The 19743-nt window shown below is 38.9% G+C and overlaps 1 protein-coding gene and 1 long non-coding RNA gene across 2 annotated transcripts in view; one reads left to right on the top strand and one right to left on the bottom strand.

Annotated features, from left to right (window-relative positions):
* Window positions 1–2463: 2463 nt before the first annotated feature.
* On the top strand, window positions 2464–3097 carry LOC128483382 (uncharacterized). The gene is made up of 2 exons (XR_008351064.1): window positions 2464–2597; window positions 2946–3097. It is a non-coding gene; the product is annotated as an uncharacterized LOC128483382 (long non-coding RNA).
* A 2225-nt stretch (window positions 3098–5322) lies between these two features.
* The window catches only part of IFT80 (intraflagellar transport 80), a 36405-nt gene continuing 21984 nt past the window's right edge, over window positions 5323–19743 (bottom strand). Inside the window, exons 7-18 of the mRNA XM_053459546.1 lie at window positions 19337–19516; window positions 18346–18464; window positions 17294–17368; window positions 14296–14459; window positions 13841–13905; window positions 12750–12885; window positions 12054–12201; window positions 10848–11019; window positions 9265–9354; window positions 9002–9174; window positions 8271–8394; window positions 5323–5496 (exon numbers count right to left, since the gene is read on the bottom strand). Coding sequence (XP_053315521.1) covers window positions 5383–5496; window positions 8271–8394; window positions 9002–9174; window positions 9265–9354; window positions 10848–11019; window positions 12054–12201; window positions 12750–12885; window positions 13841–13905; window positions 14296–14459; window positions 17294–17368; window positions 18346–18464; window positions 19337–19516 — 1560 coding nt within the window. The 3' untranslated portion in view covers window positions 5323–5382. The remainder of the gene's footprint in view (window positions 5497–8270; window positions 8395–9001; window positions 9175–9264; window positions 9355–10847; window positions 11020–12053; window positions 12202–12749; window positions 12886–13840; window positions 13906–14295; window positions 14460–17293; window positions 17369–18345; window positions 18465–19336; window positions 19517–19743) is intronic.

The following is a 19743-nucleotide window of genomic DNA, read 5'->3' as shown; positions in this document are numbered from 1 at the left end:
ACTGATTCCTTTGGTGGCGCCCAACCAACCACCAGGTTGCTAATAGTGTTCAAGACAAGATGGCCGATGCATAGACAGCTTCCTGCAGGATTGAGTTACGCAGGACAGATTAATCTTTAGTTAATGAATATTAACTATCCCGTAGACGACAGGAGAACATTTTAAGATAAAAAGTTAATCAGATTTCTCTCTCCGGTAATAGGATGTAATTCTGTTTTGCTGGGTATTGTAGTCTGCGGTAGCTGGAGGAACATTTTGATGGCAGTGGTTCTATCAAGTATAAGGAAACTCCAAATGGCTTTTCTAAGTCACGGCAAACATTCGCACAAACCTTGATAAATGTTTACGGAAACACGGAGACCTAACCACTAATCAGAGCTACAAACCCTCTGAACGTTGTGATACGCGGCTGGCTAGAGCGATTTGTATGATTTGATTTAGGTGCTTACTGCATAAAATGCGATCTGTGGATTGACCTAAGGGTGACATGATGTATTTAACCCTTGGAGTAGAGGCAGATTGTGACGTTTGTAGCACACCGTTACCACATGTACATGTCAGTGATGCTACCATTAGAAGGCCAGCTATTCGTTGAGGTCTATTCGCTAATAGGAGAGTTGGTACGAGAGCTATGGTTTTAACTCCTTCCCTTCAATATTCATAATGACGGGCCAACACCAGCAGCTTTCTCCAGCTAGAATGGCTGAGCTGGCCCTGCACAATGCATATTTTAATGCATTGGAGAACTTTCATTGATTTAATTATATATTGTACAGGGCCATCCAAGCAGTCCTCTTCTACCGTTTCACTTCCTCCTCAACCACCAACTAGATTGCAAGCTCACGAGAGCTCCTTTTGTAACAGTTTGTTACTGTGTGTGACCTTGAATTATTCTACTGATTGTAACAGCGCTACGGAATCTGCCGGCGCTATATAAACTAATGTAATGTAATAGCGAGCCAAATGCTTCCTACAGCAGAAGCTCACTGGGCATGGGCCCTGATAATGTATGAGAGCAGAAACACCTCTTTCCTGCTGACTCTCCCTTTAGTGAATAGATCCCATTGAACCATCTGTTTATTGTCATTTCTTGGTTTTGAATCTGTCTACAACAGCATTCACTGCATAGCACCAGCGAAGCTGGACACTCGCATTTCCCTTCTCTTGCTACCATGCGTACAAGCGGACTTCTTTGCAACATTAGAATTAGGGCCATTTTCAATATAAGACTTATATACGGTAAAAAATGGAATGCAATGTTATTTGACTTTTTTATATGTTGGCCACTTTTTTATGGCTTCTGTTTTTGTGCATGGAGTAGCGATGAATAATGATGGTCCACGGCATAAGAAGTGAATACATTTCAGCACAAGCTGCAAAATCAATAAAGCTTGTGAATCAGAGATAACAATCAATCCGTTATCACCTGATATTATTATTTTAAAATAAGAAACAAAATATAATGTCTTTGTTCTTGTATCATACAATATCCTATACGGCTGCACTTTTAATGGTTTTACAGTATATTACAGCCCGACTTAATTAGTAACATTTCAAGGTTAACATTTCAAACATGAATTCACAATATTGTGGGCAAGATTCGTGGCTCTCGGTAAGAGTTGATGCTGATAAGCGTGGCATCTTGGTCCTTAAATCATATCTACCATTTATCTGATACTCTTTGGTGCTTTAGAAATTTGATTAATGAAAGAATATAAAATGAATTATGCGCTTCATCACTTTTATACGAGTAAAGGTTTTCTGGCAAATGTTAACCCTGGATGAGCTAAGGATGGATGAGCATGGTGGGAGTGGAACTCTGCCACAATCAGATTGCCAGAGGATGCTTATGCATTGTACTTTGTACAGGGAAAGAGAATGAAGTGTAACAATGCATGTATTTTTCTACAGCAATAAATTCAAATGAAACCTAACTAAAAAAGCTTGTTGACACTTATGGTTTTTTTTTCATAATGGAAGGTTTGTACGGGAACAATGAAGACAATGTGGTTAATTAAAAGTTAGCAATCATGTATGTCATATGAGACCAGCTGGGATCTCAGGCGCTCCAGATACAGTACCGTGTGGAGAATGGTTGGAATCAGGAGCCCTGGATACAGCACTGTATGGAGTATGGAGGAGAGTCAGGAGCTCTTGGTACAAGACTGGATGGAATATAGATGGAGGTAGGCTGGGAATCAGATGCTCTGCATACAGGACTATTTCTAGACATGGGGGAAATCGGGAATTCTGGATACATGTCTATGTGGAGACAGGAGATAGGAATCAGGAGTTCTGTATGGGGCATGCTGGGATTCAGGCGCTCTGCATACAGGTCTGCACGGAGACTTGGTTGGACGCAGCTTGACAAATCCCAGCACCTAACTCTTGTACTATCTTCTATTAATTATTATGAATGTAACCCTCCTTGACTCCTAATATTTTATATCTGGCTCCTGTTGTTTGTACAGATTTGGAGCTCTGGCTGCTAGACAGTATGGTGGCTGGTTAGGAATCAGGAGCTCTGGATTCAGGACTGTATGGGGGCCAAGGGAGGTTTGCAATGAAGGCAATTACCTTATATACTGCTAATTTAAGTCATTTTGTGTTAACTTGCCAATCAACATCTGGCCCTCAGGTCTAGAGTGACATGACGTTTACCTGTTTCACAATGACTGGATCCTTTCTGAGTTTTCTATTCAGCAAATGTGACAGGACTGGATCTTTCTTATGCCAAATGGACTTTATTATTTTTAGGGGGTTGGCATGAGGAGCTGATGGATACAGCAGAATGGGAGCTCTGCCTGAGAGTCAGACAAACACAAGATAGAACTATGCCACGCGTTGGTCCCAAATACCCTCACCAGAGCAGGTTTTCGGTGTCTCTGTTGACGCGGCACTGTTGATGGTTTTGGAGGACCACTGCCGAAAAATTGCACATTAAGATGGTAATTGTTCAGTTTAAGAGAAATAAGTCGTTTCGAGCCAAAGAGTGCATTACAGAAAAATGCTTGTTTGAACTTTAAAACTATTTATAGCTTATTATATTTCCATTTTGTCAGCTTAATGTAAATAAAATGCATAGCGATTAAAAAAAGATTGATTTTTAGTGGAATGCTTCCCTTTATGAGTAATAAGGTTTATTTTCCAAATTCATCTGTAGACACAGCTAAGGCGTAGTTGCATAGAAGTGCAATACATATCACATATCCTGTTCTTATCTATTTAGACGGAACTGGAAAAGCAATCAGATTTTTTATGGAAGGGGCAGAATTATTTCCTGCCATGTATGTATAATTAGGTTCTTTGAAAAAAATATAATGAACACACTTTTTCAATTCCGATGGAAATTAGACTGAAGGCAGCCAGTAACAGTCACTTAAATACCATACGGTTCTCTAGGTCGATGTAACCACATTCAGTGAGACCGTTTTTTTTGTTACCAAATGTTCCCGTAAGAAACCGAATGATTTGAACCAGACCTCAGTACTTTTCATGGTCAGAGCTGTGCTTCTAACTGGGTTTATGTGAGTCACAACTAAAAAGCCACAATCATATGGCCTTCACATGACCCACTCACCATAATTTCACATGCGCTTGGCTAAACACCGGGTTGAGGAGGAGGTGAACCATTTCTTCTGACCTCGTAAACTATGCATTATAAATACCATGCTAAAGAATAAAAGTCAAAGAATACATTTGTATTAGTATCACTAATATGGATGGATACTACATTCATTCTTACACCAGGAACCCAGAGTTCATAGATTTAATCTCTAGACCAAAGGATGAACAGTCGAGGTTGTCCTACTGAGCAATGTGACAGGGCTGTAGAAGAATGGATCATTTCTTTAAAGTTGTTTGCCCTAAATCATAAATTAATTTCATACCTGCATATATAGAAAGGTGATGCTTACAATAAAAAAGGGAATTTTTTTAGACCCAATGTTGTGTCTGGTAAGAATAAAGGTGCACATCACCTAATATGTACATACCATTGACGCCCCGAGCATTGAAGAACTTGGTTGTTGGGTGCCCAGCATGCAAATCTAGGTGTATAAATGCCTTTAAATAATCAAGGGGAAACACCCACTTTGCAGCTGCACCTGCAACTTTAGAGGTATTCACCTCCATGGAGGTTGACAAACGAGTTGAACATTTCACCTGCCCAATTTATCTATGCTTTATGAAGGATCAACTACATTGAGCTGCTTCTATGGAAATTGCTGAACGGGCTCTGCACATTGCACCCCCTACAATGGTTCAAAGGGACTGGCCTTTTACAATATAGTGCGAGGTCATGAAGCTGATACATTTAGCTATGATGCAAATTCACTATTGTCTTTCTTGTTGATCCACTTCTAAATATTGTGTTTAATGCACAACAAAAGTTTAAGGCACAGACATCTTTAAAGCAGTTTAGTGAACAAAAGATTTTATTTTCAACACTACAAAAATACTGCTAGTGTATATGCACAACATCATAAATATATTTTAAATAGTATTCATTGAAAGTTACAAAACTATTAATTTAAGAAGGTGTAACATACTGTACAGTCTACATACAGGGAGATGTTGGTTCTTGTGTTTGCTCAAAAACCGCAGGATCACACAAAACGCGCAAATGTTTTGGCTGATTTAAAAAAAAAAAAAAAAATGATGTATTATCTATGATATCACGGGCCAGCTATTTATGTAATAAAACCCGTGTGTGATGATATTAGCTCAGAATGTAAAATTATTACCTGAAGCAACAGCGAGCAAGAATATTGCAATATTGATCCCAGAGGCACCATCTTTGGAAGTCTGTGATAACTTTTAGCAGGTTGTCATTTTATAGGCTTTGATATAATGTTACACGAGTTTTAAAGACCTCTGAGTTAAGTCTGAAGAAGGAACCTCTGAGCTCTCAAGAACTACTGCAACTCATATTGCGTCGGTCCACTAAAATACATCACAAACTACCCGAAGCTTTAAGTTGAATAGAATGATAGAAGGTGTGAGCGATGTCTTTTTAAAGTCAAAGTATTGTAGACCAAAGTTAGTTCCAGCTAAATGGAATGTATTTTGAACAATTTTAGTTGATCAATATTTTCTTATTAGTATCGCAACTGATAATCTACAAAAAAAACATTACTGTTGAAATGAAACGGTAGTCCATTATCGCATATTATATCAAATGCAATGATGACATATGTTTTATAATATGATTAAAAGTGAGAAGAGAATGCTAAGGATTATTTGCTTAACGTACTAGACTGTTCAAAGAATGCTCTGGCTAAGTGGAACAGCACCTTTAAATCTGCTTTGTGTTGTAATTGATTCTTTTGTCAGGTTGATAGTAGCAGGTACTTGGCCATTTGCGTGTCTGGGATAAGATGGTTAGGAACGCGATGAGATGCTAGTCCTGACGGAGGTTCCGGATGTTTCCCTCTGTCTCTCTTTAGCAAGCTCCATCTCAATTTTGGCGTTGATTTTCTCCCAGTCTACCTCAACCTGCGCAACAGACATAAAGCAATCAATCAGACAATTCCTTAAAAGAAACAGCTTACCTTATCGCTGGGATACGTGGCAGGACAGAATCGCATAACTGGCGCATGGACACAGCTCGTATCTTAACCGTGTTTATTCAAATTACCCGTCTTGAACATTCTTGTTATAAATCAATGGAAATGTTTTGCTTTAAGAGTTTATCATCTCGGCTAAACTCCCAAAACTCAAAGGTTACAAAAAAGGTCCTTAAAGGGAAGAAACACTAGCGGGGAGGAAAAATAATGCTGAGATGAGGAAATTAAGATTGCTGCTCCCACTGTATGCGCATAAAGTGGGTTTCTGATACATAGATATGGCTTTAATCTCTAATCTCCATTACACTGGTTTATTTAGAAGACTGGCAGCAAAAAGCAGGGTTTGTGAAAATAAAGATCTACTTTAACTACTTAAATCTGCAAAAGGCAATGACATTGTGACATTTATGTGGAACATATATCTGTATTTATCATTTAATTACACTCGCATTGGGAGTTTTGTAATATGTATATTTTTGCATTTTGGACCTATTTATATGGCGTACAGCATCAATATATATATAATGTATTATAGTTAGAATAATAATATATATATAAATACTAAGTTTTATTATTTGTAAAAGTTACTGTAGTCTTTACAGATTATTTTCCCAGTCGAGAAAGATATATACACTCAAATAGTTAATCCTCTACATTATGTTTAAAATAAAGCCTTGCTTTTTACACACATATGAACAAAAACATAGAATAAACACAGAAAGGGTAAAGGATGTATAAAAAAGTAAAGTAAATCTGTATTTGTGTATTCAGAATGGATGTAAAGTGATGTAATGGACAGTCAGGAGAGAACGCCCCAGGGAGATGTGTGGGATGCGGGCGTCTTGGTGACATGAGGGAGGACCTCTGGAAAGTGAATAGTTAGCAAATTGTTACCGCATTCAGCACATTGAGCTGAGCATGCATCAAACTGATATCTTTACCAGCGCTTCGAGAAGGACTCTGGAGAGGAATGGAGACTTTAAATGTAAGATTAGAACAGTATGAATGTGAGAAGTACAAACGGATAGAAGGAAAGCACTCTGAAGGGCACGGGAAGACAATCAAACGTGACTTGATGAGAAGGAACAATGATGTGGAGACGAGATAAAGATAGCAGTGTGTGGAGACCACAGCAAATGGGCATAAAAATGGCATAATGTCAAAATGTTAATGCCGTCATTCAACAGATTTACATTCATTATGGGTTCTGCAGTTAACGGCAGGGCAGGGCATTTTAGGGTAAAGGTAAAATAATAAGAATAATTTAATGCAAATAGATCGAATTAATTGTTAGAAACTTAGTATCAGATTTATGATGTCCCCTTTATCTAGTTTTTGCCAGGACTCTACAAAGTGATCATCAAACACTATGCAGCTCTTGGCAACTATTGGCTTTCTCTTAAATATTAAGAATAATGCAATCCATGACCGCAAGATTGGTATTCTGATACATACACTGTGTGTATCTCTGCTATCAGGCCATACATTAGTGAACATTTTCCTTTGTCAGAACAAATGAGGTTGCATTTATCATTTGCAGCATATATCGAAACTTTTTCCTACGTGACTGGGCAGTATTACCTAGATATATAATGCCTTTATATACACGGTATATATATATTAATCCGGGCTGTGTAAGTTGCCATACAGGAACATGCATACAGCGTACAACTATGCATTTGCCATAAAGTGTAGTATATTGCACATAGCCAAAGAATAATGAAACTGGTTGCATGCCCTTGATACTAAAATAGAAAATGTAAATAGATGAAAATGTTTGGTCCTTAGTGACTGAAGCGTTTGGTTTTTGTGGCCACTGTGGATCCAAATAAATGGTCACTGATAAGAAATGCACAAATAGGAACACGGTAATTGATACTGAAATAGAAGTTGGGTTCCAGCAGCATTACCAGCCGAGGCTTTTATTCACCACAGGATAATCGTCTAGTGACTACGTAACAGACATACCTGCGGTGCCTGATTTCTACCCGTACTACTGTTTAGGGAAATGGTCAATCCTCACAAATTGGACCCTTGCTCTTTAACCAATAGAGCGTATTTTTTCACCAATCCTTTTTGTTTGGTGAAGCCCATCTGGAACTCCTTTAGCATTATATAAACTTTCTATTTGGAAACTAAGTTAAATGAATAGCATACTGCCTATATTATCTATTTCAGTTTTCTATGCTTTTAATATTTTTTATTTTTCTTTTTTGAAGGGGAAGAAACTATTTTTCTCTCTGGTTCCTTTGATCTCTCCTGTGCTGGTCACACTGTGATCAGAAAGCAGGGCTCCATGGGCCTAAAATGCTGATTGCAATGTGTGCCATCAACCAGCAGGACCAATCAGAGATCCCAGCAGGCCCCGGATAGAATCTGCTGGGTCTCTCCTCCAAAGACCTTCCAGTAGGAGTCAGCATTCACACCTACTGGAAGGGAAAGCCTGATCACACATTCTTATTATCAGTGATTGTACACCCAGGGGTCATCAGAAAACCAGCAATGCTCTCAGGGGAGTCCAGGCTGATCTCCATGCAACAAAAAAGTCAGGGTGTACAGGTACCCCCTAAGGAGCATCTTTCAATCCTTTTTATGGATGTACCCGTCCGTCTAAGGGCACCAAGGGGTTAAAATGTAATTTTGCAGGTCGCTTATCCAGCTTGATAGCAAGGATAAAATTGGCAAGTCCATGCAGTTACTTACGCCTTCCGCATATTGCAGGAAACGCTCGTTGCCTTCTTTCTTGCTAAAGTCGTTCAGATACTTCTGTCGATAAGCCAAAACAGTATCGACATGCGTCTTGTGTTTCACGGCTAACTCCAGTGCTCTGAAAGAAATGCATAAAGTGTCCTTTATTTAGCCAACAAAAATTGCTAAATTTGTTTTATTTATTAGTGGCCATTACAGTAATAACTCCTTAAATTCAATGTTGCAATTCGGAGACTTAATTTCCGAATAACGCTGCTTCGGCTTGGGAAACTTGATTCAAGATGCATCCATTCAAACAGGCATTTCAAGCAATCAGACTGCTGATTGTGGCCTTAATCCCTAAAATTTGACATTCTTGGCAGTTAATATGCAAAAAATCATCACGTTATTGCCTAAAGTTTATGCAATTAAACGCAAACCTTTTTTGCACATTAATGGTTTAGTACAGCAATAGAAAATGCAGATTAAACTGGGAAATGTAATGCAGGGAAAGGGAGAATGGAAACCAAGCTGAATCAAGTAAAACGAGCAAACAGACCTAAAGTGAACCAGTGAAGAAACTCTGGAAAGCCAAAATCAATATAATGGACACTGCCCTTTTATCCTCTCTTGAGCCTGCACGGCTGTCCTTGAAATCTGCAGCTTTGATTTAACCCGTTATACTCAAAATATTAATGAGGAAATGTAACAAAGTCTTTGTTTAAATGACACGGCTGTAAGGTCACCTCTCCCAGTTGAAGGAGTCAATGTTGAGCTGTATGGCTTGGTATACGAGACCGGCCTGTAGGAGAATGGCTTCAGCATCTTGGAAGTTCCCACTGAACAGCTGGATGTGAGCCAACCTCGACTCTTTCGACGGCTTCTCGTTGATTGAATTTATGTACTGAACTTTATCAATCTGCAAGTAAAATAAAAGACACTGCAGAAAACAGAAAAGCACATCAAGATAAAACTGGTATTTAAGGAGTAATTATGCATGTCTCCGTACCTCGCCAATTGCTGCGTATGCTACTTCTGCTGTTGTCATCTCCTTAGCTGCAATAGCCATGGCAGCGAGACAAGACCACATACTCTGCTCCTGAAAGTATGCAGGCAAATAGAAAGTTAACCCCTCGAACAGTACACAGAGATTGTGCCAACATCAAATAGATCCATTTCTTGAAAGGAGTTAGAACTGGCAAAAATATGAATTGATTCCCAATACTGCTTAGATTTAGTTTTTGCGTCCGCTTTAGTGTGACAGCAAAATATAAGAACCAAAGAGTGCAAACTATGAATGATGTTCGGATGCATGGGTGGTGGGATTTTCTGACAGATGTGACACAGGGAGTATTGAAGAAACTACTGTAACAATACATAAATGGGCTGGAAAGCAACTACTTCTTCATTTATTTACACAGTGCTAATGTTTTATAATGGGGGAGGTATGACATACTGAAAGGACACCGCAACCGAAGATCAATATGTGTTTTCTTCATGGTTGTGCTGCACTTCTGGATGACCACTGCTTCCAAAATATTCCACAAAATAATGCGAGGGGGGGGGCAGCAATAAATAACATAAAACAAATGCATTCGCCATATCGTCACAAAGACACAGTTGAGAGGGAGAAGAGACTAAAGCAACTTGTGGACCACCAAGGAACGCCTACACTGTGTTGTGGTGAATAAAGTCGCACACATTATATGGGTTGGTATTCCCTCTTTCTGCGATTAATCGTAAATAAAATGGTCCTACTTTCAAGCTCACGGCGTACAGATGCATTCCATTAAAAAGATGTCTCATGAGAAAAACCCAATTACCGTATTTCAATGCACATACTTTTGTTATAAAATAAATTGAGTCAGCTTGTATTTAGATAGCAAAAAAGCACAAAATAGTACAGCATTGAACCTGCTGCCAAGATAGGAATACAGAATGTGCTCATTTTGTCTTGTTTGGATATTTTGAATTTACAGGCTGGTCCATGGCCTCGGAGAGACCCAAAACTCATTCCCTTTAAAATGACTCTGCCGAGTACTATCAGCAGTGAGAATACGAGATGACTCTGGTAACTAATCTTCTGGACAGCACATCCTCAAACTTAGTAAAAAGCTATTTAAGTAAAAAAACGGTCCTATTCACAAAGTTAAACAAAAGAGCTCACATCAGTCAATACTCTATTTATTAGTGTTGCTGTAAGACGTCAAACATGAATACACACAAGAGAAGGAAGTTGTTGAAGGGAACAACAGTGGTACTTTTAAGCCTATTGTGTTTTTATTAAGAGTATTAATCTCATATTTTACAGTAGCCTCCAAAAAAATGGCTAGCAGGAAACACAACAGTGTGTGTCTAGGAAACCTTCTAAACAACGTGTTTAACACCTGAGGGACATGCTAAGGCACTCGATGTGTTGTCTAGCCATTCTCCTCTCTCAGAAATCCCAGGTCAGCTGTGTCTAAAACCCTGGGACACCTCATCTGGTACCAACAATCATACCACGATCAAAGTCACTTGATGTCATGACTATGTGATAGCGAGCGAGTATTCATGATTTAATAAGACCTTTACTTATAATGATGTATTTACCTTGACAAAACGACATAGCCTTAGTGCATCATCCCACTTGGAAGAATTGACATAGTCATGAAGAATTGATGGGTAGGGGGGGATAGTGATGTGTACAAGCGAGCCATCACTTCTTCTGATTGTTACCCTGTTACCAATAAAACTCACAATATGGGGAGTTTTGCTGTACTCACTGAAAAAGAAAGAAAGAATACAATTTTAAAATGCAAAAACACCTACAAAAAAGTTTACAGGAATGTTTATTGCACATATTTCTAAACTGCTTTATCTCCTCTGTTTCTGGACTTGCTTAATTGTTCTCTGGTGATCTAGTATGGCATTTTCACAAGGGTACACATGACGACACTCTCACAGTCCAGCTAGCTAGCAGTGCACAAGAAGGATATACTATGCACCAGAGCATCAGCGACATTCAGTGTGTCACCCAGGGTGCTCAGCACTCGCCGCTCCACAACATCAACACACTGCCACGCAGACCGAGCTCAATGCTCTGCAGCGGATGCACACATACCTGCGAGTCCGTGACGCAGTGGCAGGACTGGAGGTCACCATCTGGAGGCAAGGGTGTAATATTACCCCAGAGCCCCCGACTTCACCAAGCAACATGTCCCACAGTGTCACCTTTCCCCCTAAACAGCTTGTCTGTGCCATCTTTGCCCCTAAACAGCTTATCCATACCCCAAACAGCTTGTCTGTGCCATCTGTGTCCAAAAACATTTGCCAGTGCCCCTAAACAGCTTATTTGTGCAATCTTTGTCCCCAAATAGCATGTCAGTGCCCCAGCTTGTTTGTGCCATCTTTGTCCCAAATCAGCTACTCATAGCACAGGAAAGCTGAAGGCATGCTTGTCAGTGACCCTAAACAGCACGTCTGTGCCATTTTTGGCAAAGTTTGTCAGTCAGTTTGTTAGCGTGCAGGGAGAGAGTGCGAGAGATCATCTGATAGGGGGATCCTTACACTCTCTGCATCACTAGCTGGTCCTTAAAGAGGCGACCATGATTGTTACGGCCCTGGCTGGAGGTCTGTGCTCCGATGAGTGGCACCTGAGACAGACCCCCCCAAGTATGCCAAAGCACTGGGTTTTTGTACCAATAAAAGATACCTAACACATGAACCTCTAGGAGTCATGTGCTGTATGCTGAACCATGAGTGCAAAGCGACATTCAAATCACTTGTGGTTGTATGAGAGAAACATGCACACTATACCTTCCATCTTTTTCAAATATTGTTTTTGGTAAGAGATCTTTGTCCACAAATGCTACATTTGGATAGTACCAAACGGTGAAACGATTATCCTGAAGTCCACAGAGCATGTTAGACACATCATTCCAGGCTACAGTGTGCACCATGGTACCTGACAAATAAACACAAGTAAATATAGCTCGACAGTTTTTGTACTCTATGGAGTTTCATGAGTTAATGTTAAAAATATTTCACCTTAGGTTGCTTTCAGACAATAAGCATCATGCCACCTTTCTAACTTTAATGCTACTGCTTTTTACAGCTCCACAGCCCTAAACATCCCCCTATTCTGTACTCCCTCTGCATGTACATGCCCTTGTTGCCCCATAACTATATATGCCCCCCTGTCTTTATGTTTAGCTCACCTACTGATGTCTAAGTGAATTGCAGCTAACTTAGGGCAAAGGGCACGGCACAACAGTTTAAATTGGAACCGTCACAGCATTCGGCATACACCAAGATGAATGTCCCAGCATGGAAGACGCAGCATCGCTTGATCAATATCCTGTCCTGAAGTTCACCACCTTCACCTCACCTACACTTACAAAGGCTATCTGAACTAATCAACAACACTCACCAACAACATGGACTAGATGACACAATGGGGAGGAATGATCACGCAGAGCCCGAGAAAAAGGAGAACATATTTACAGAACATACCAATTTTTATTGCACTCTGTTCTTTCCCAAATTTTCTTATAGGAGAGATATACAGATCTCTGTTTTTGTCAACAAATGCAACTTTCCGTTCATTAGCAGGTCCACCGTAGTCTAGTGCGATTTCGACTATTTCAATCTAGAGTAAAAGAGAAAATAATGGAGTAAAAGAAAAACCTATGAAGGATTATTTCTGCCAAGCATGAAACGGCTCAAGCCATGCTAATATGAAAACCGATTGGTTTCAGTCTAGGGACAAAAAATGGCCCACCTCTTGCCTCTTATACTGTAAGTAAGATGTAAAATTAATTTCACCTGCCTAAAGATGGTGTTGGGGTTCCTGAAGCTTAATGAGCGTTAAGAGCCATAATTTCTAGAAATGTTTATATTGCTTCCTTAATCCTTAAAATTTAACTGTCTTAATTTTAGTAAATACAATTAAACTTAAATATAGTATTAATGTTTTGCACGTCACTAATAAGGTGTTACTAAGCTGGTCCCTCAGACACTTTCAGCAACTTTTTTGGAGCAAACATTTATTAATCCATCTATTGATCGGTAAAAGAAGGGAATTATTACCCTCGCTAAATCCATAGGTCACACTGTGTGTGTTTAACCCTTTATTATATTTGTTGAGGCAAGCAGCTGGTATGTACAGATTTACAACTTTCACAGTTATTCGTTTTTAAACTATAAAGCAACAAGAAATTGTTGAACCTGAAAATAGTAAGGGAACACTTGGCGTAGACAGCCTGCTGACAAAAAGTGAGTTCAAATACATAAAAACTATAGATACAGAATTCTGAAAGCTTATTAATGTCTTGTATAGGAAAATTGTGCAAATTGGCTTCCTAGAACTCATTAACATTTCAATTATATATATTCTTTTTTCATAAATGTGTGTGGTCCTGCAAAAAAAAAACCCAAAACAGACACAATGCTCCAGTTAACAGGCGTTGACCTTTTCTTCTGCAGTGTGGGACATATTTTTATGTCAAAATGCTACGCTCGATAGTTCATGAACAACTCAGCAAAAATGGACAAAAGACAAGCCATTCTTTATAATAATTGGAAAAAACTATTGTAAGTATTACCTTATGTGTGAGAGGTTTCCCGTCTCCCAGTGCTTTTCCTGATAATGCATCAAACAAGTAGATAACTGAAATTTAAATACACACATTTTAACTAAAACACAAGTTCTATTTTTGCAAATAACTCTAAACACAAGTGATGAATAAACTTGTTATTAGTTGCTGCATATAGAGTTATTTAATCCGTATAAAGTGGCTGGATAGCATTAGACACATTTTTTGTACCAGTTAATAAACTATACAAATTACCCAACCACCTAGGAGTAAAAAAAAATATAAATAAATAAATGAGTGAAATCAGGCAATGATGTCTCAACATAGACATGATTTGTATTCCCCAAACAGTCGGGACATTGGAAGCCAAGGGCGTATGATCCAACCATAGGAACAGTGCCAGCCACACAAGTAAGCTATCAGTGAAATAAAATGAAGGCATGCTGTTACAGTAATGAACTTACACTTTTCGTCAGCTCGGTCTTTAATGGCAATGGTATCATTGCTCAAAGACACAGTCTGTGCATTGAGATTATCTGCCCTCATTCCTGGAAGCTTTGGTGTGCAGATGAGACGACCTTCATAAGAGTATAAATACAAACTTCCCCCATCCACCAGAAGGAAATGCCTGCAGGAAACAAGGAAGGAAGTGATCACGGTGAAGGTGCATTAGGTGCAGGCCTAGGGGTCGGCCAGACAAGGAACTCCACATTACACATGTCTCACATTCTCACATACCTCTAAAAAAGCCACAAACAATGTTACAACGCACAGTATGTAGATATGATGTTCTCTATATTTTTTTATTTAATCTATTGGTTGGGCTACGGTATGATGTTATAGGGCACCCTGGGTCAAATGAGCAGTCACTGGTCGCTGACCAGTAATTCAAATAGACTGTTGTTCTCTTCCATACCAGAGTAGCAGATAATTACTATTTTGAAAGGAAAAAAAACACTAGATGGAAGTTGCTGGATTACTTTAACGTCAATGGTTTTTCACTTCCATTTTTATTTTTTTGAGTCATGACATATCCAATACAATAGCTTAGTAACATGGAAACTATGTTTATAGATAGTTTTACAAAGTAACAGGAAATATACTACATTCTATTTCATGTTATGCAGATTGTCTCAACTGTGTATAGAAGTATCTTTATCCTAGAAAATTGAAACAAAACATACAGAAATAAATATAAAAAAGGAAATAGCACGAAATGGTATAAAAATTGTATCAGTGCTTTATGTGTAAAATTATTCTGGTGTTTAGCCCTAGAGTCAGGGCTAAGATTGTAAGCTCGTTTGAGCAGAGCCCTCCTCCCCTGTTGTTTCTGTAAGTTAAATTGTTACATACTCTAGTTATGTCCTGTCTACCCCTTGTACAGCGCTTCGGAATATGATGGCGCTATATAAAACAATAATAATAAGATAAAATCAAGGTTCATTTATTTAGCCAACCCATCCATCTCACTTGAGTTCCTTTCCGTAAGTATGATATAATTTATTATTAGTTATTGATATCACATATCATCAGTTTGGATTCGCAAAGCATTTAGTAATGAATAACACACTGAGATTGCCCTTCAGATACTTGGGACCTCAAGGCATAACCCCTTCAAGGTGTCCAAGTCTTTGGCAGTGAATAGGACAGGACCGATGTCTCTATTATTATTATTCATTATTATCTTTTATTTATATAGCGCCAACAGTTTATGCAGCGCTTAATACAATACATCTATTCAAGGGGTCTGACAAAACGAGAATTGACAGACTAAGACAAACCGATACATTAGGTGGAGAGAGCCCTGCTTGCAAGCTTACAATCTTGAGGGCTAACCAGATGTTTAATTTCTAATTATTTACTAAAAAAACATGTTTATTAATAGTGTATTGATCACATAATTGCTGAAAAGAGAGAAACACTCCCTTACTAAACAAGTCTTGTACGGTATTCGTGTCTGTGTCCCTCTGGATACTGAAGGAGAAGTCCGGGGTGACACAGGTGAAGATAACGTGAGGTGGTTGGCAGGAAGTGCAAAGCGGTAGGCCTCCTGTGAGGTGGTGTCCACATTAGTGTTTAGGGTGACATTAACACAAGGGAAAGTAATGTACTGTTCTTTGCGAATTGTGGAGGAAAGACTAATAAACTCTGTCGCTCCAAAAATGTTTAAAACACTACATATTTCAGCATTAAAATACTTTTAATATTGTCATTTAAAAAACGATTGTTCTTATTATAAACTGTCCATATTTCGATGTGTTGGCGCTCACACCAATCCATTACACTTATAAATACCAAAAGGGAGTCTGTTGAAACCAGAAGAAAAGGTTCTTCTGTCCCATCAAGTAAAGGGAAACCTTGGAAGTTCCTCTAATGGTTTTAGGACATTAGGACATATAGTAAAGGGAACATCGGCAGTCCCACCGTGTGCCGCTGGCTATGCACAGGGTGGTTATTTAAACCTGGAAGTGACTGAGGGTGGACTCCGCTGTAATTTCAGTCCATGGAGAGTTTTGAATCCAGTGCTTTCATACACACTAGAGCGTAAGGAATGCGGAGAGGAATTCCATTCATTTGTTAGCAAACACTGAGCATATGGCTTATTGAAAGGGATGCCTTAACAGTGCTTCTGATTCAAATTAGCCATGTGCATGTTGGAGTATTCGTTTAACCCCTGCAATGCTCAAAACGCTAGAAATGCCGGAGCTATGTAATATTTTATTGACGGCGCGGTTAGCACATAGTGCAGCCAATGAGAAGTGAACACAGGACTGGCAAAAATTGTTGGCTTAATTTATATACATAAAGGGACAAACATGACACTGATCTAAGAGTCTTATAATAAATCAATGGGTTAGGGGGGTATCAATTTGAGGGGGTATAAAAAACGTTAGTTTGGATTTAATCATAAAAATAGGATTTTTGGTTTGCAGAAACAACCTTTGATGTGCTTTTATATTGCTGCTGTATAGGACAGCAAGTTACAAATTCTAGAGACAGCTTTTGATATAGCTTTCTGATTTAAGATTCAGTACAGGGAATCAGGACGTGTGTAATATGCGTAGAACACATATCTATACACACACACACACACTGTAAGTTTGTTTATCAGGCCACTGTACCCCTTGTTTCTGCTACATAAATCAATAAATAATAACATAGTAGGCCATGACTAGCCAAACAAACACTATTCCAGAGAGATGCATTGAAGTAAGTGTGAAGAAAGTGAAGAAAGTGTGCTTGCCTCATGAACCCCTTTCTTTCGCTGTAACTCCTAGTAGAAGGGTTCAGGATTGAAGTTTGTTTTACACAAAACATGATTTTTGTTTTGGATGCCCCCGTACTGGCATAATTAGACTTTTTACGTTTGTGTCCCTCGCTTACAAATTCACGCCCAAAAAAATATAAAAAGAAAGCAGAAAATATTGAGTACACATTGTAATAAAATGTAAGATACTTTACCTTTCACATTGTAGAATTAAGGTAACAGCTGAGTCTTTGAGGTCAAAAATCAAAGGTGTATTCCAGTTCTTTGTACTGCAGCAGAACAAAAGGTCAGGTTAATAATTTCACACAAACATTACTTTTTGCCATTTATGATCGCTTTCTCCCCCTCAATCTCCTAATATATATATATATATATGGCAAGGCTTATCATCAACCCCCAAGTTCGTGCTTCTGATCGACCGTGTCCCGCCAAGCAATGATAATGCTATAACATGTCAACCGTTATTGCTTTTTATGATTTATTTAGTTGTTGGGAAGCTCCTACAGTGTCTGTGCTAACTGCCATCTATAGAATAGATGTGAAGCTGGATGCAACAAAAGTAAATATCTGAAATGACTTGGGATGGGGTGGTGGATATAATACGGTATTATATTTCATCATAGATGAACTTTAGAAAGCACACTGTTATCAACTCCAAGTTTCTTTCCAAACTAAAGGCTTTGAAGGCGTCTCTCGGTCTTGATTGTTACTAGAAATTCCTAGTATTAAGCATGATTAATTAAATTAGCACTGTCATTTTTATTTAAGATGTGTATTTAACAAAGATTTAATGTGGTATAAATCAAGCCAAAGGAATGGCTGCTGCCGGACTTATATCAGAAACTTTTAAATAGCTATTACCGGGAACCAACGAAAACAAAAGTACGTTTATCTCACAGCTATACCCGAACGTGGAATTCCAAATCAATTTAAAAGCACCCAGATCATGAAGTTATAACAACAAAGCTGGAACGCTGCAAAATAGGTGACTTTACTTCGAACGAAAAGCTACAAAAACAATTACTTGAAAGGTTTTTCTTGGCACCGGTGCAGATGTTTTGATTCTTCGACTTTTCAGCACTACAGAGTGGATTAGCTGTAATATTACCACCTGCTTCCTATGACAGTATTTTAACAAAAAAGGAGCAGGGTTTTGTATTGTGGGGCATTAAAAGACCTTCGTCCTGAACATGACGGAAAAGCGATGAATATAAGGAAACACAACACGGATACGCAGCCTACTTACCTAAACACGTAACATTGTAGTGAGGTGGAAACGACTAAATGTCCGTAGTTCAAAGAAGCTTTAATTACTCGGTCACGGAACTCCAGTAAATCTACGGCGTCGTTAATTACGTTGCGTACCTGGCAAAGAAAACGCTGTCAAGCTTTCATCTTGGCTCACATCGGCATATTTTCCCTATATCTTTCCAATTATTTCCTCTAACCACATATTTTAATTGGAGAGCGTCCAAAAAGTAGCATTGCTTCAATACGGGCGCTGATAAATGTTTGTAGAATTTAGAAAGCAGGCAGACGTAGTTAAAGACACTGGGATGTCTTCTGGGAAACCGGGTAGGGTTCTATACAAAATACTCAGATGTTTGGTCCCGACAGTAATCACTTGAAGAGTTATAACTGGCAAGTTCCTAGGATCTGTCAGAGATACAGTTAGAACAACGCTGTCCGGTTGGGACATACAGGCATTGTTGTGGCTCCGAATGAAACATTTCAGCAAATTCTTATCAATCAAATCACAGCAAAGACCTTCATTAATTTTTTTACCTCCCTGGGTTGGTCAGGGTCAGTCAGAGGATCTCTTCAACTGACCCACTGCTTGCAAAGGGGAGACAATGGGGAAGCAACCTGGGGCAGTACTCGAAAATCAGGACTGTTCTGTGAAAACCAAGCTTTATGATATTCTTAAAAGGAAAGGTTTGCCTGGAGGTTTCAAGTTTCTCTCTCTCATTTCAGTTTTGTGTTCCCTACTGAAAGAGTTAACTTTATTACAAATATTATTATTATTATTTATTGTTTTATATAGCGCCATCAAATTCTGTGGCGCTGACACCTACTTTTCACTTACCGCCTTATGAATTTGTACCCAAGTCTTTAAATGTATTCATGTCTGATATTGAGTGTTGATAATTTTTCTCTTTTATAACAAAAAAATGTTATAGAGAGAAACACTAATTATAAGAAAAGCGTCTAAAAATAAAGAACGGATTAAAACAAACCTGCATTGCTCGTCGTTTTATCAGGGTCACTTCAAAATTATTCCATTCCCAGTGCTGTTCCACAACGTGTGCAAAGATGACCTGGCCGTTTCCACAGGCGCCAGCCAACTGAGTGCCATCCGCGGACCAGGCGATGTTAAAGATGCTGCCCGTACTTGGCTTTTCCAGTGAATACGACCACTGTGAAATTAACACAGAAAAAAGTGTTTTAGAACAAAATGCTGCATTTTAGACTGCCTGGGCATTAGTATCACTTTGTAAGCAGTCTGGTGAATTCTGACGGTAAGCAAATGGTTAAAAAAAAAAAGAAGCACTGGATTTTACTTAGACATGTTAGTGAAAGACTCCAAGATCCCCGAGGTGCCTACAAAAATAAGGAGACACTGCTAGCAGCCCCGATCTGGTGA

Source organism: Spea bombifrons, chromosome 3 (assembly GCF_027358695.1).
Source record: "Spea bombifrons isolate aSpeBom1 chromosome 3, aSpeBom1.2.pri, whole genome shotgun sequence".
Classification (NCBI taxonomy): Eukaryota; Metazoa; Chordata; class Amphibia; order Anura; family Pelobatidae; genus Spea; species Spea bombifrons.
Note: the sequence above shows the minus strand (reverse complement) of the source record. Positions and strands in the feature narration are given on the sequence as shown.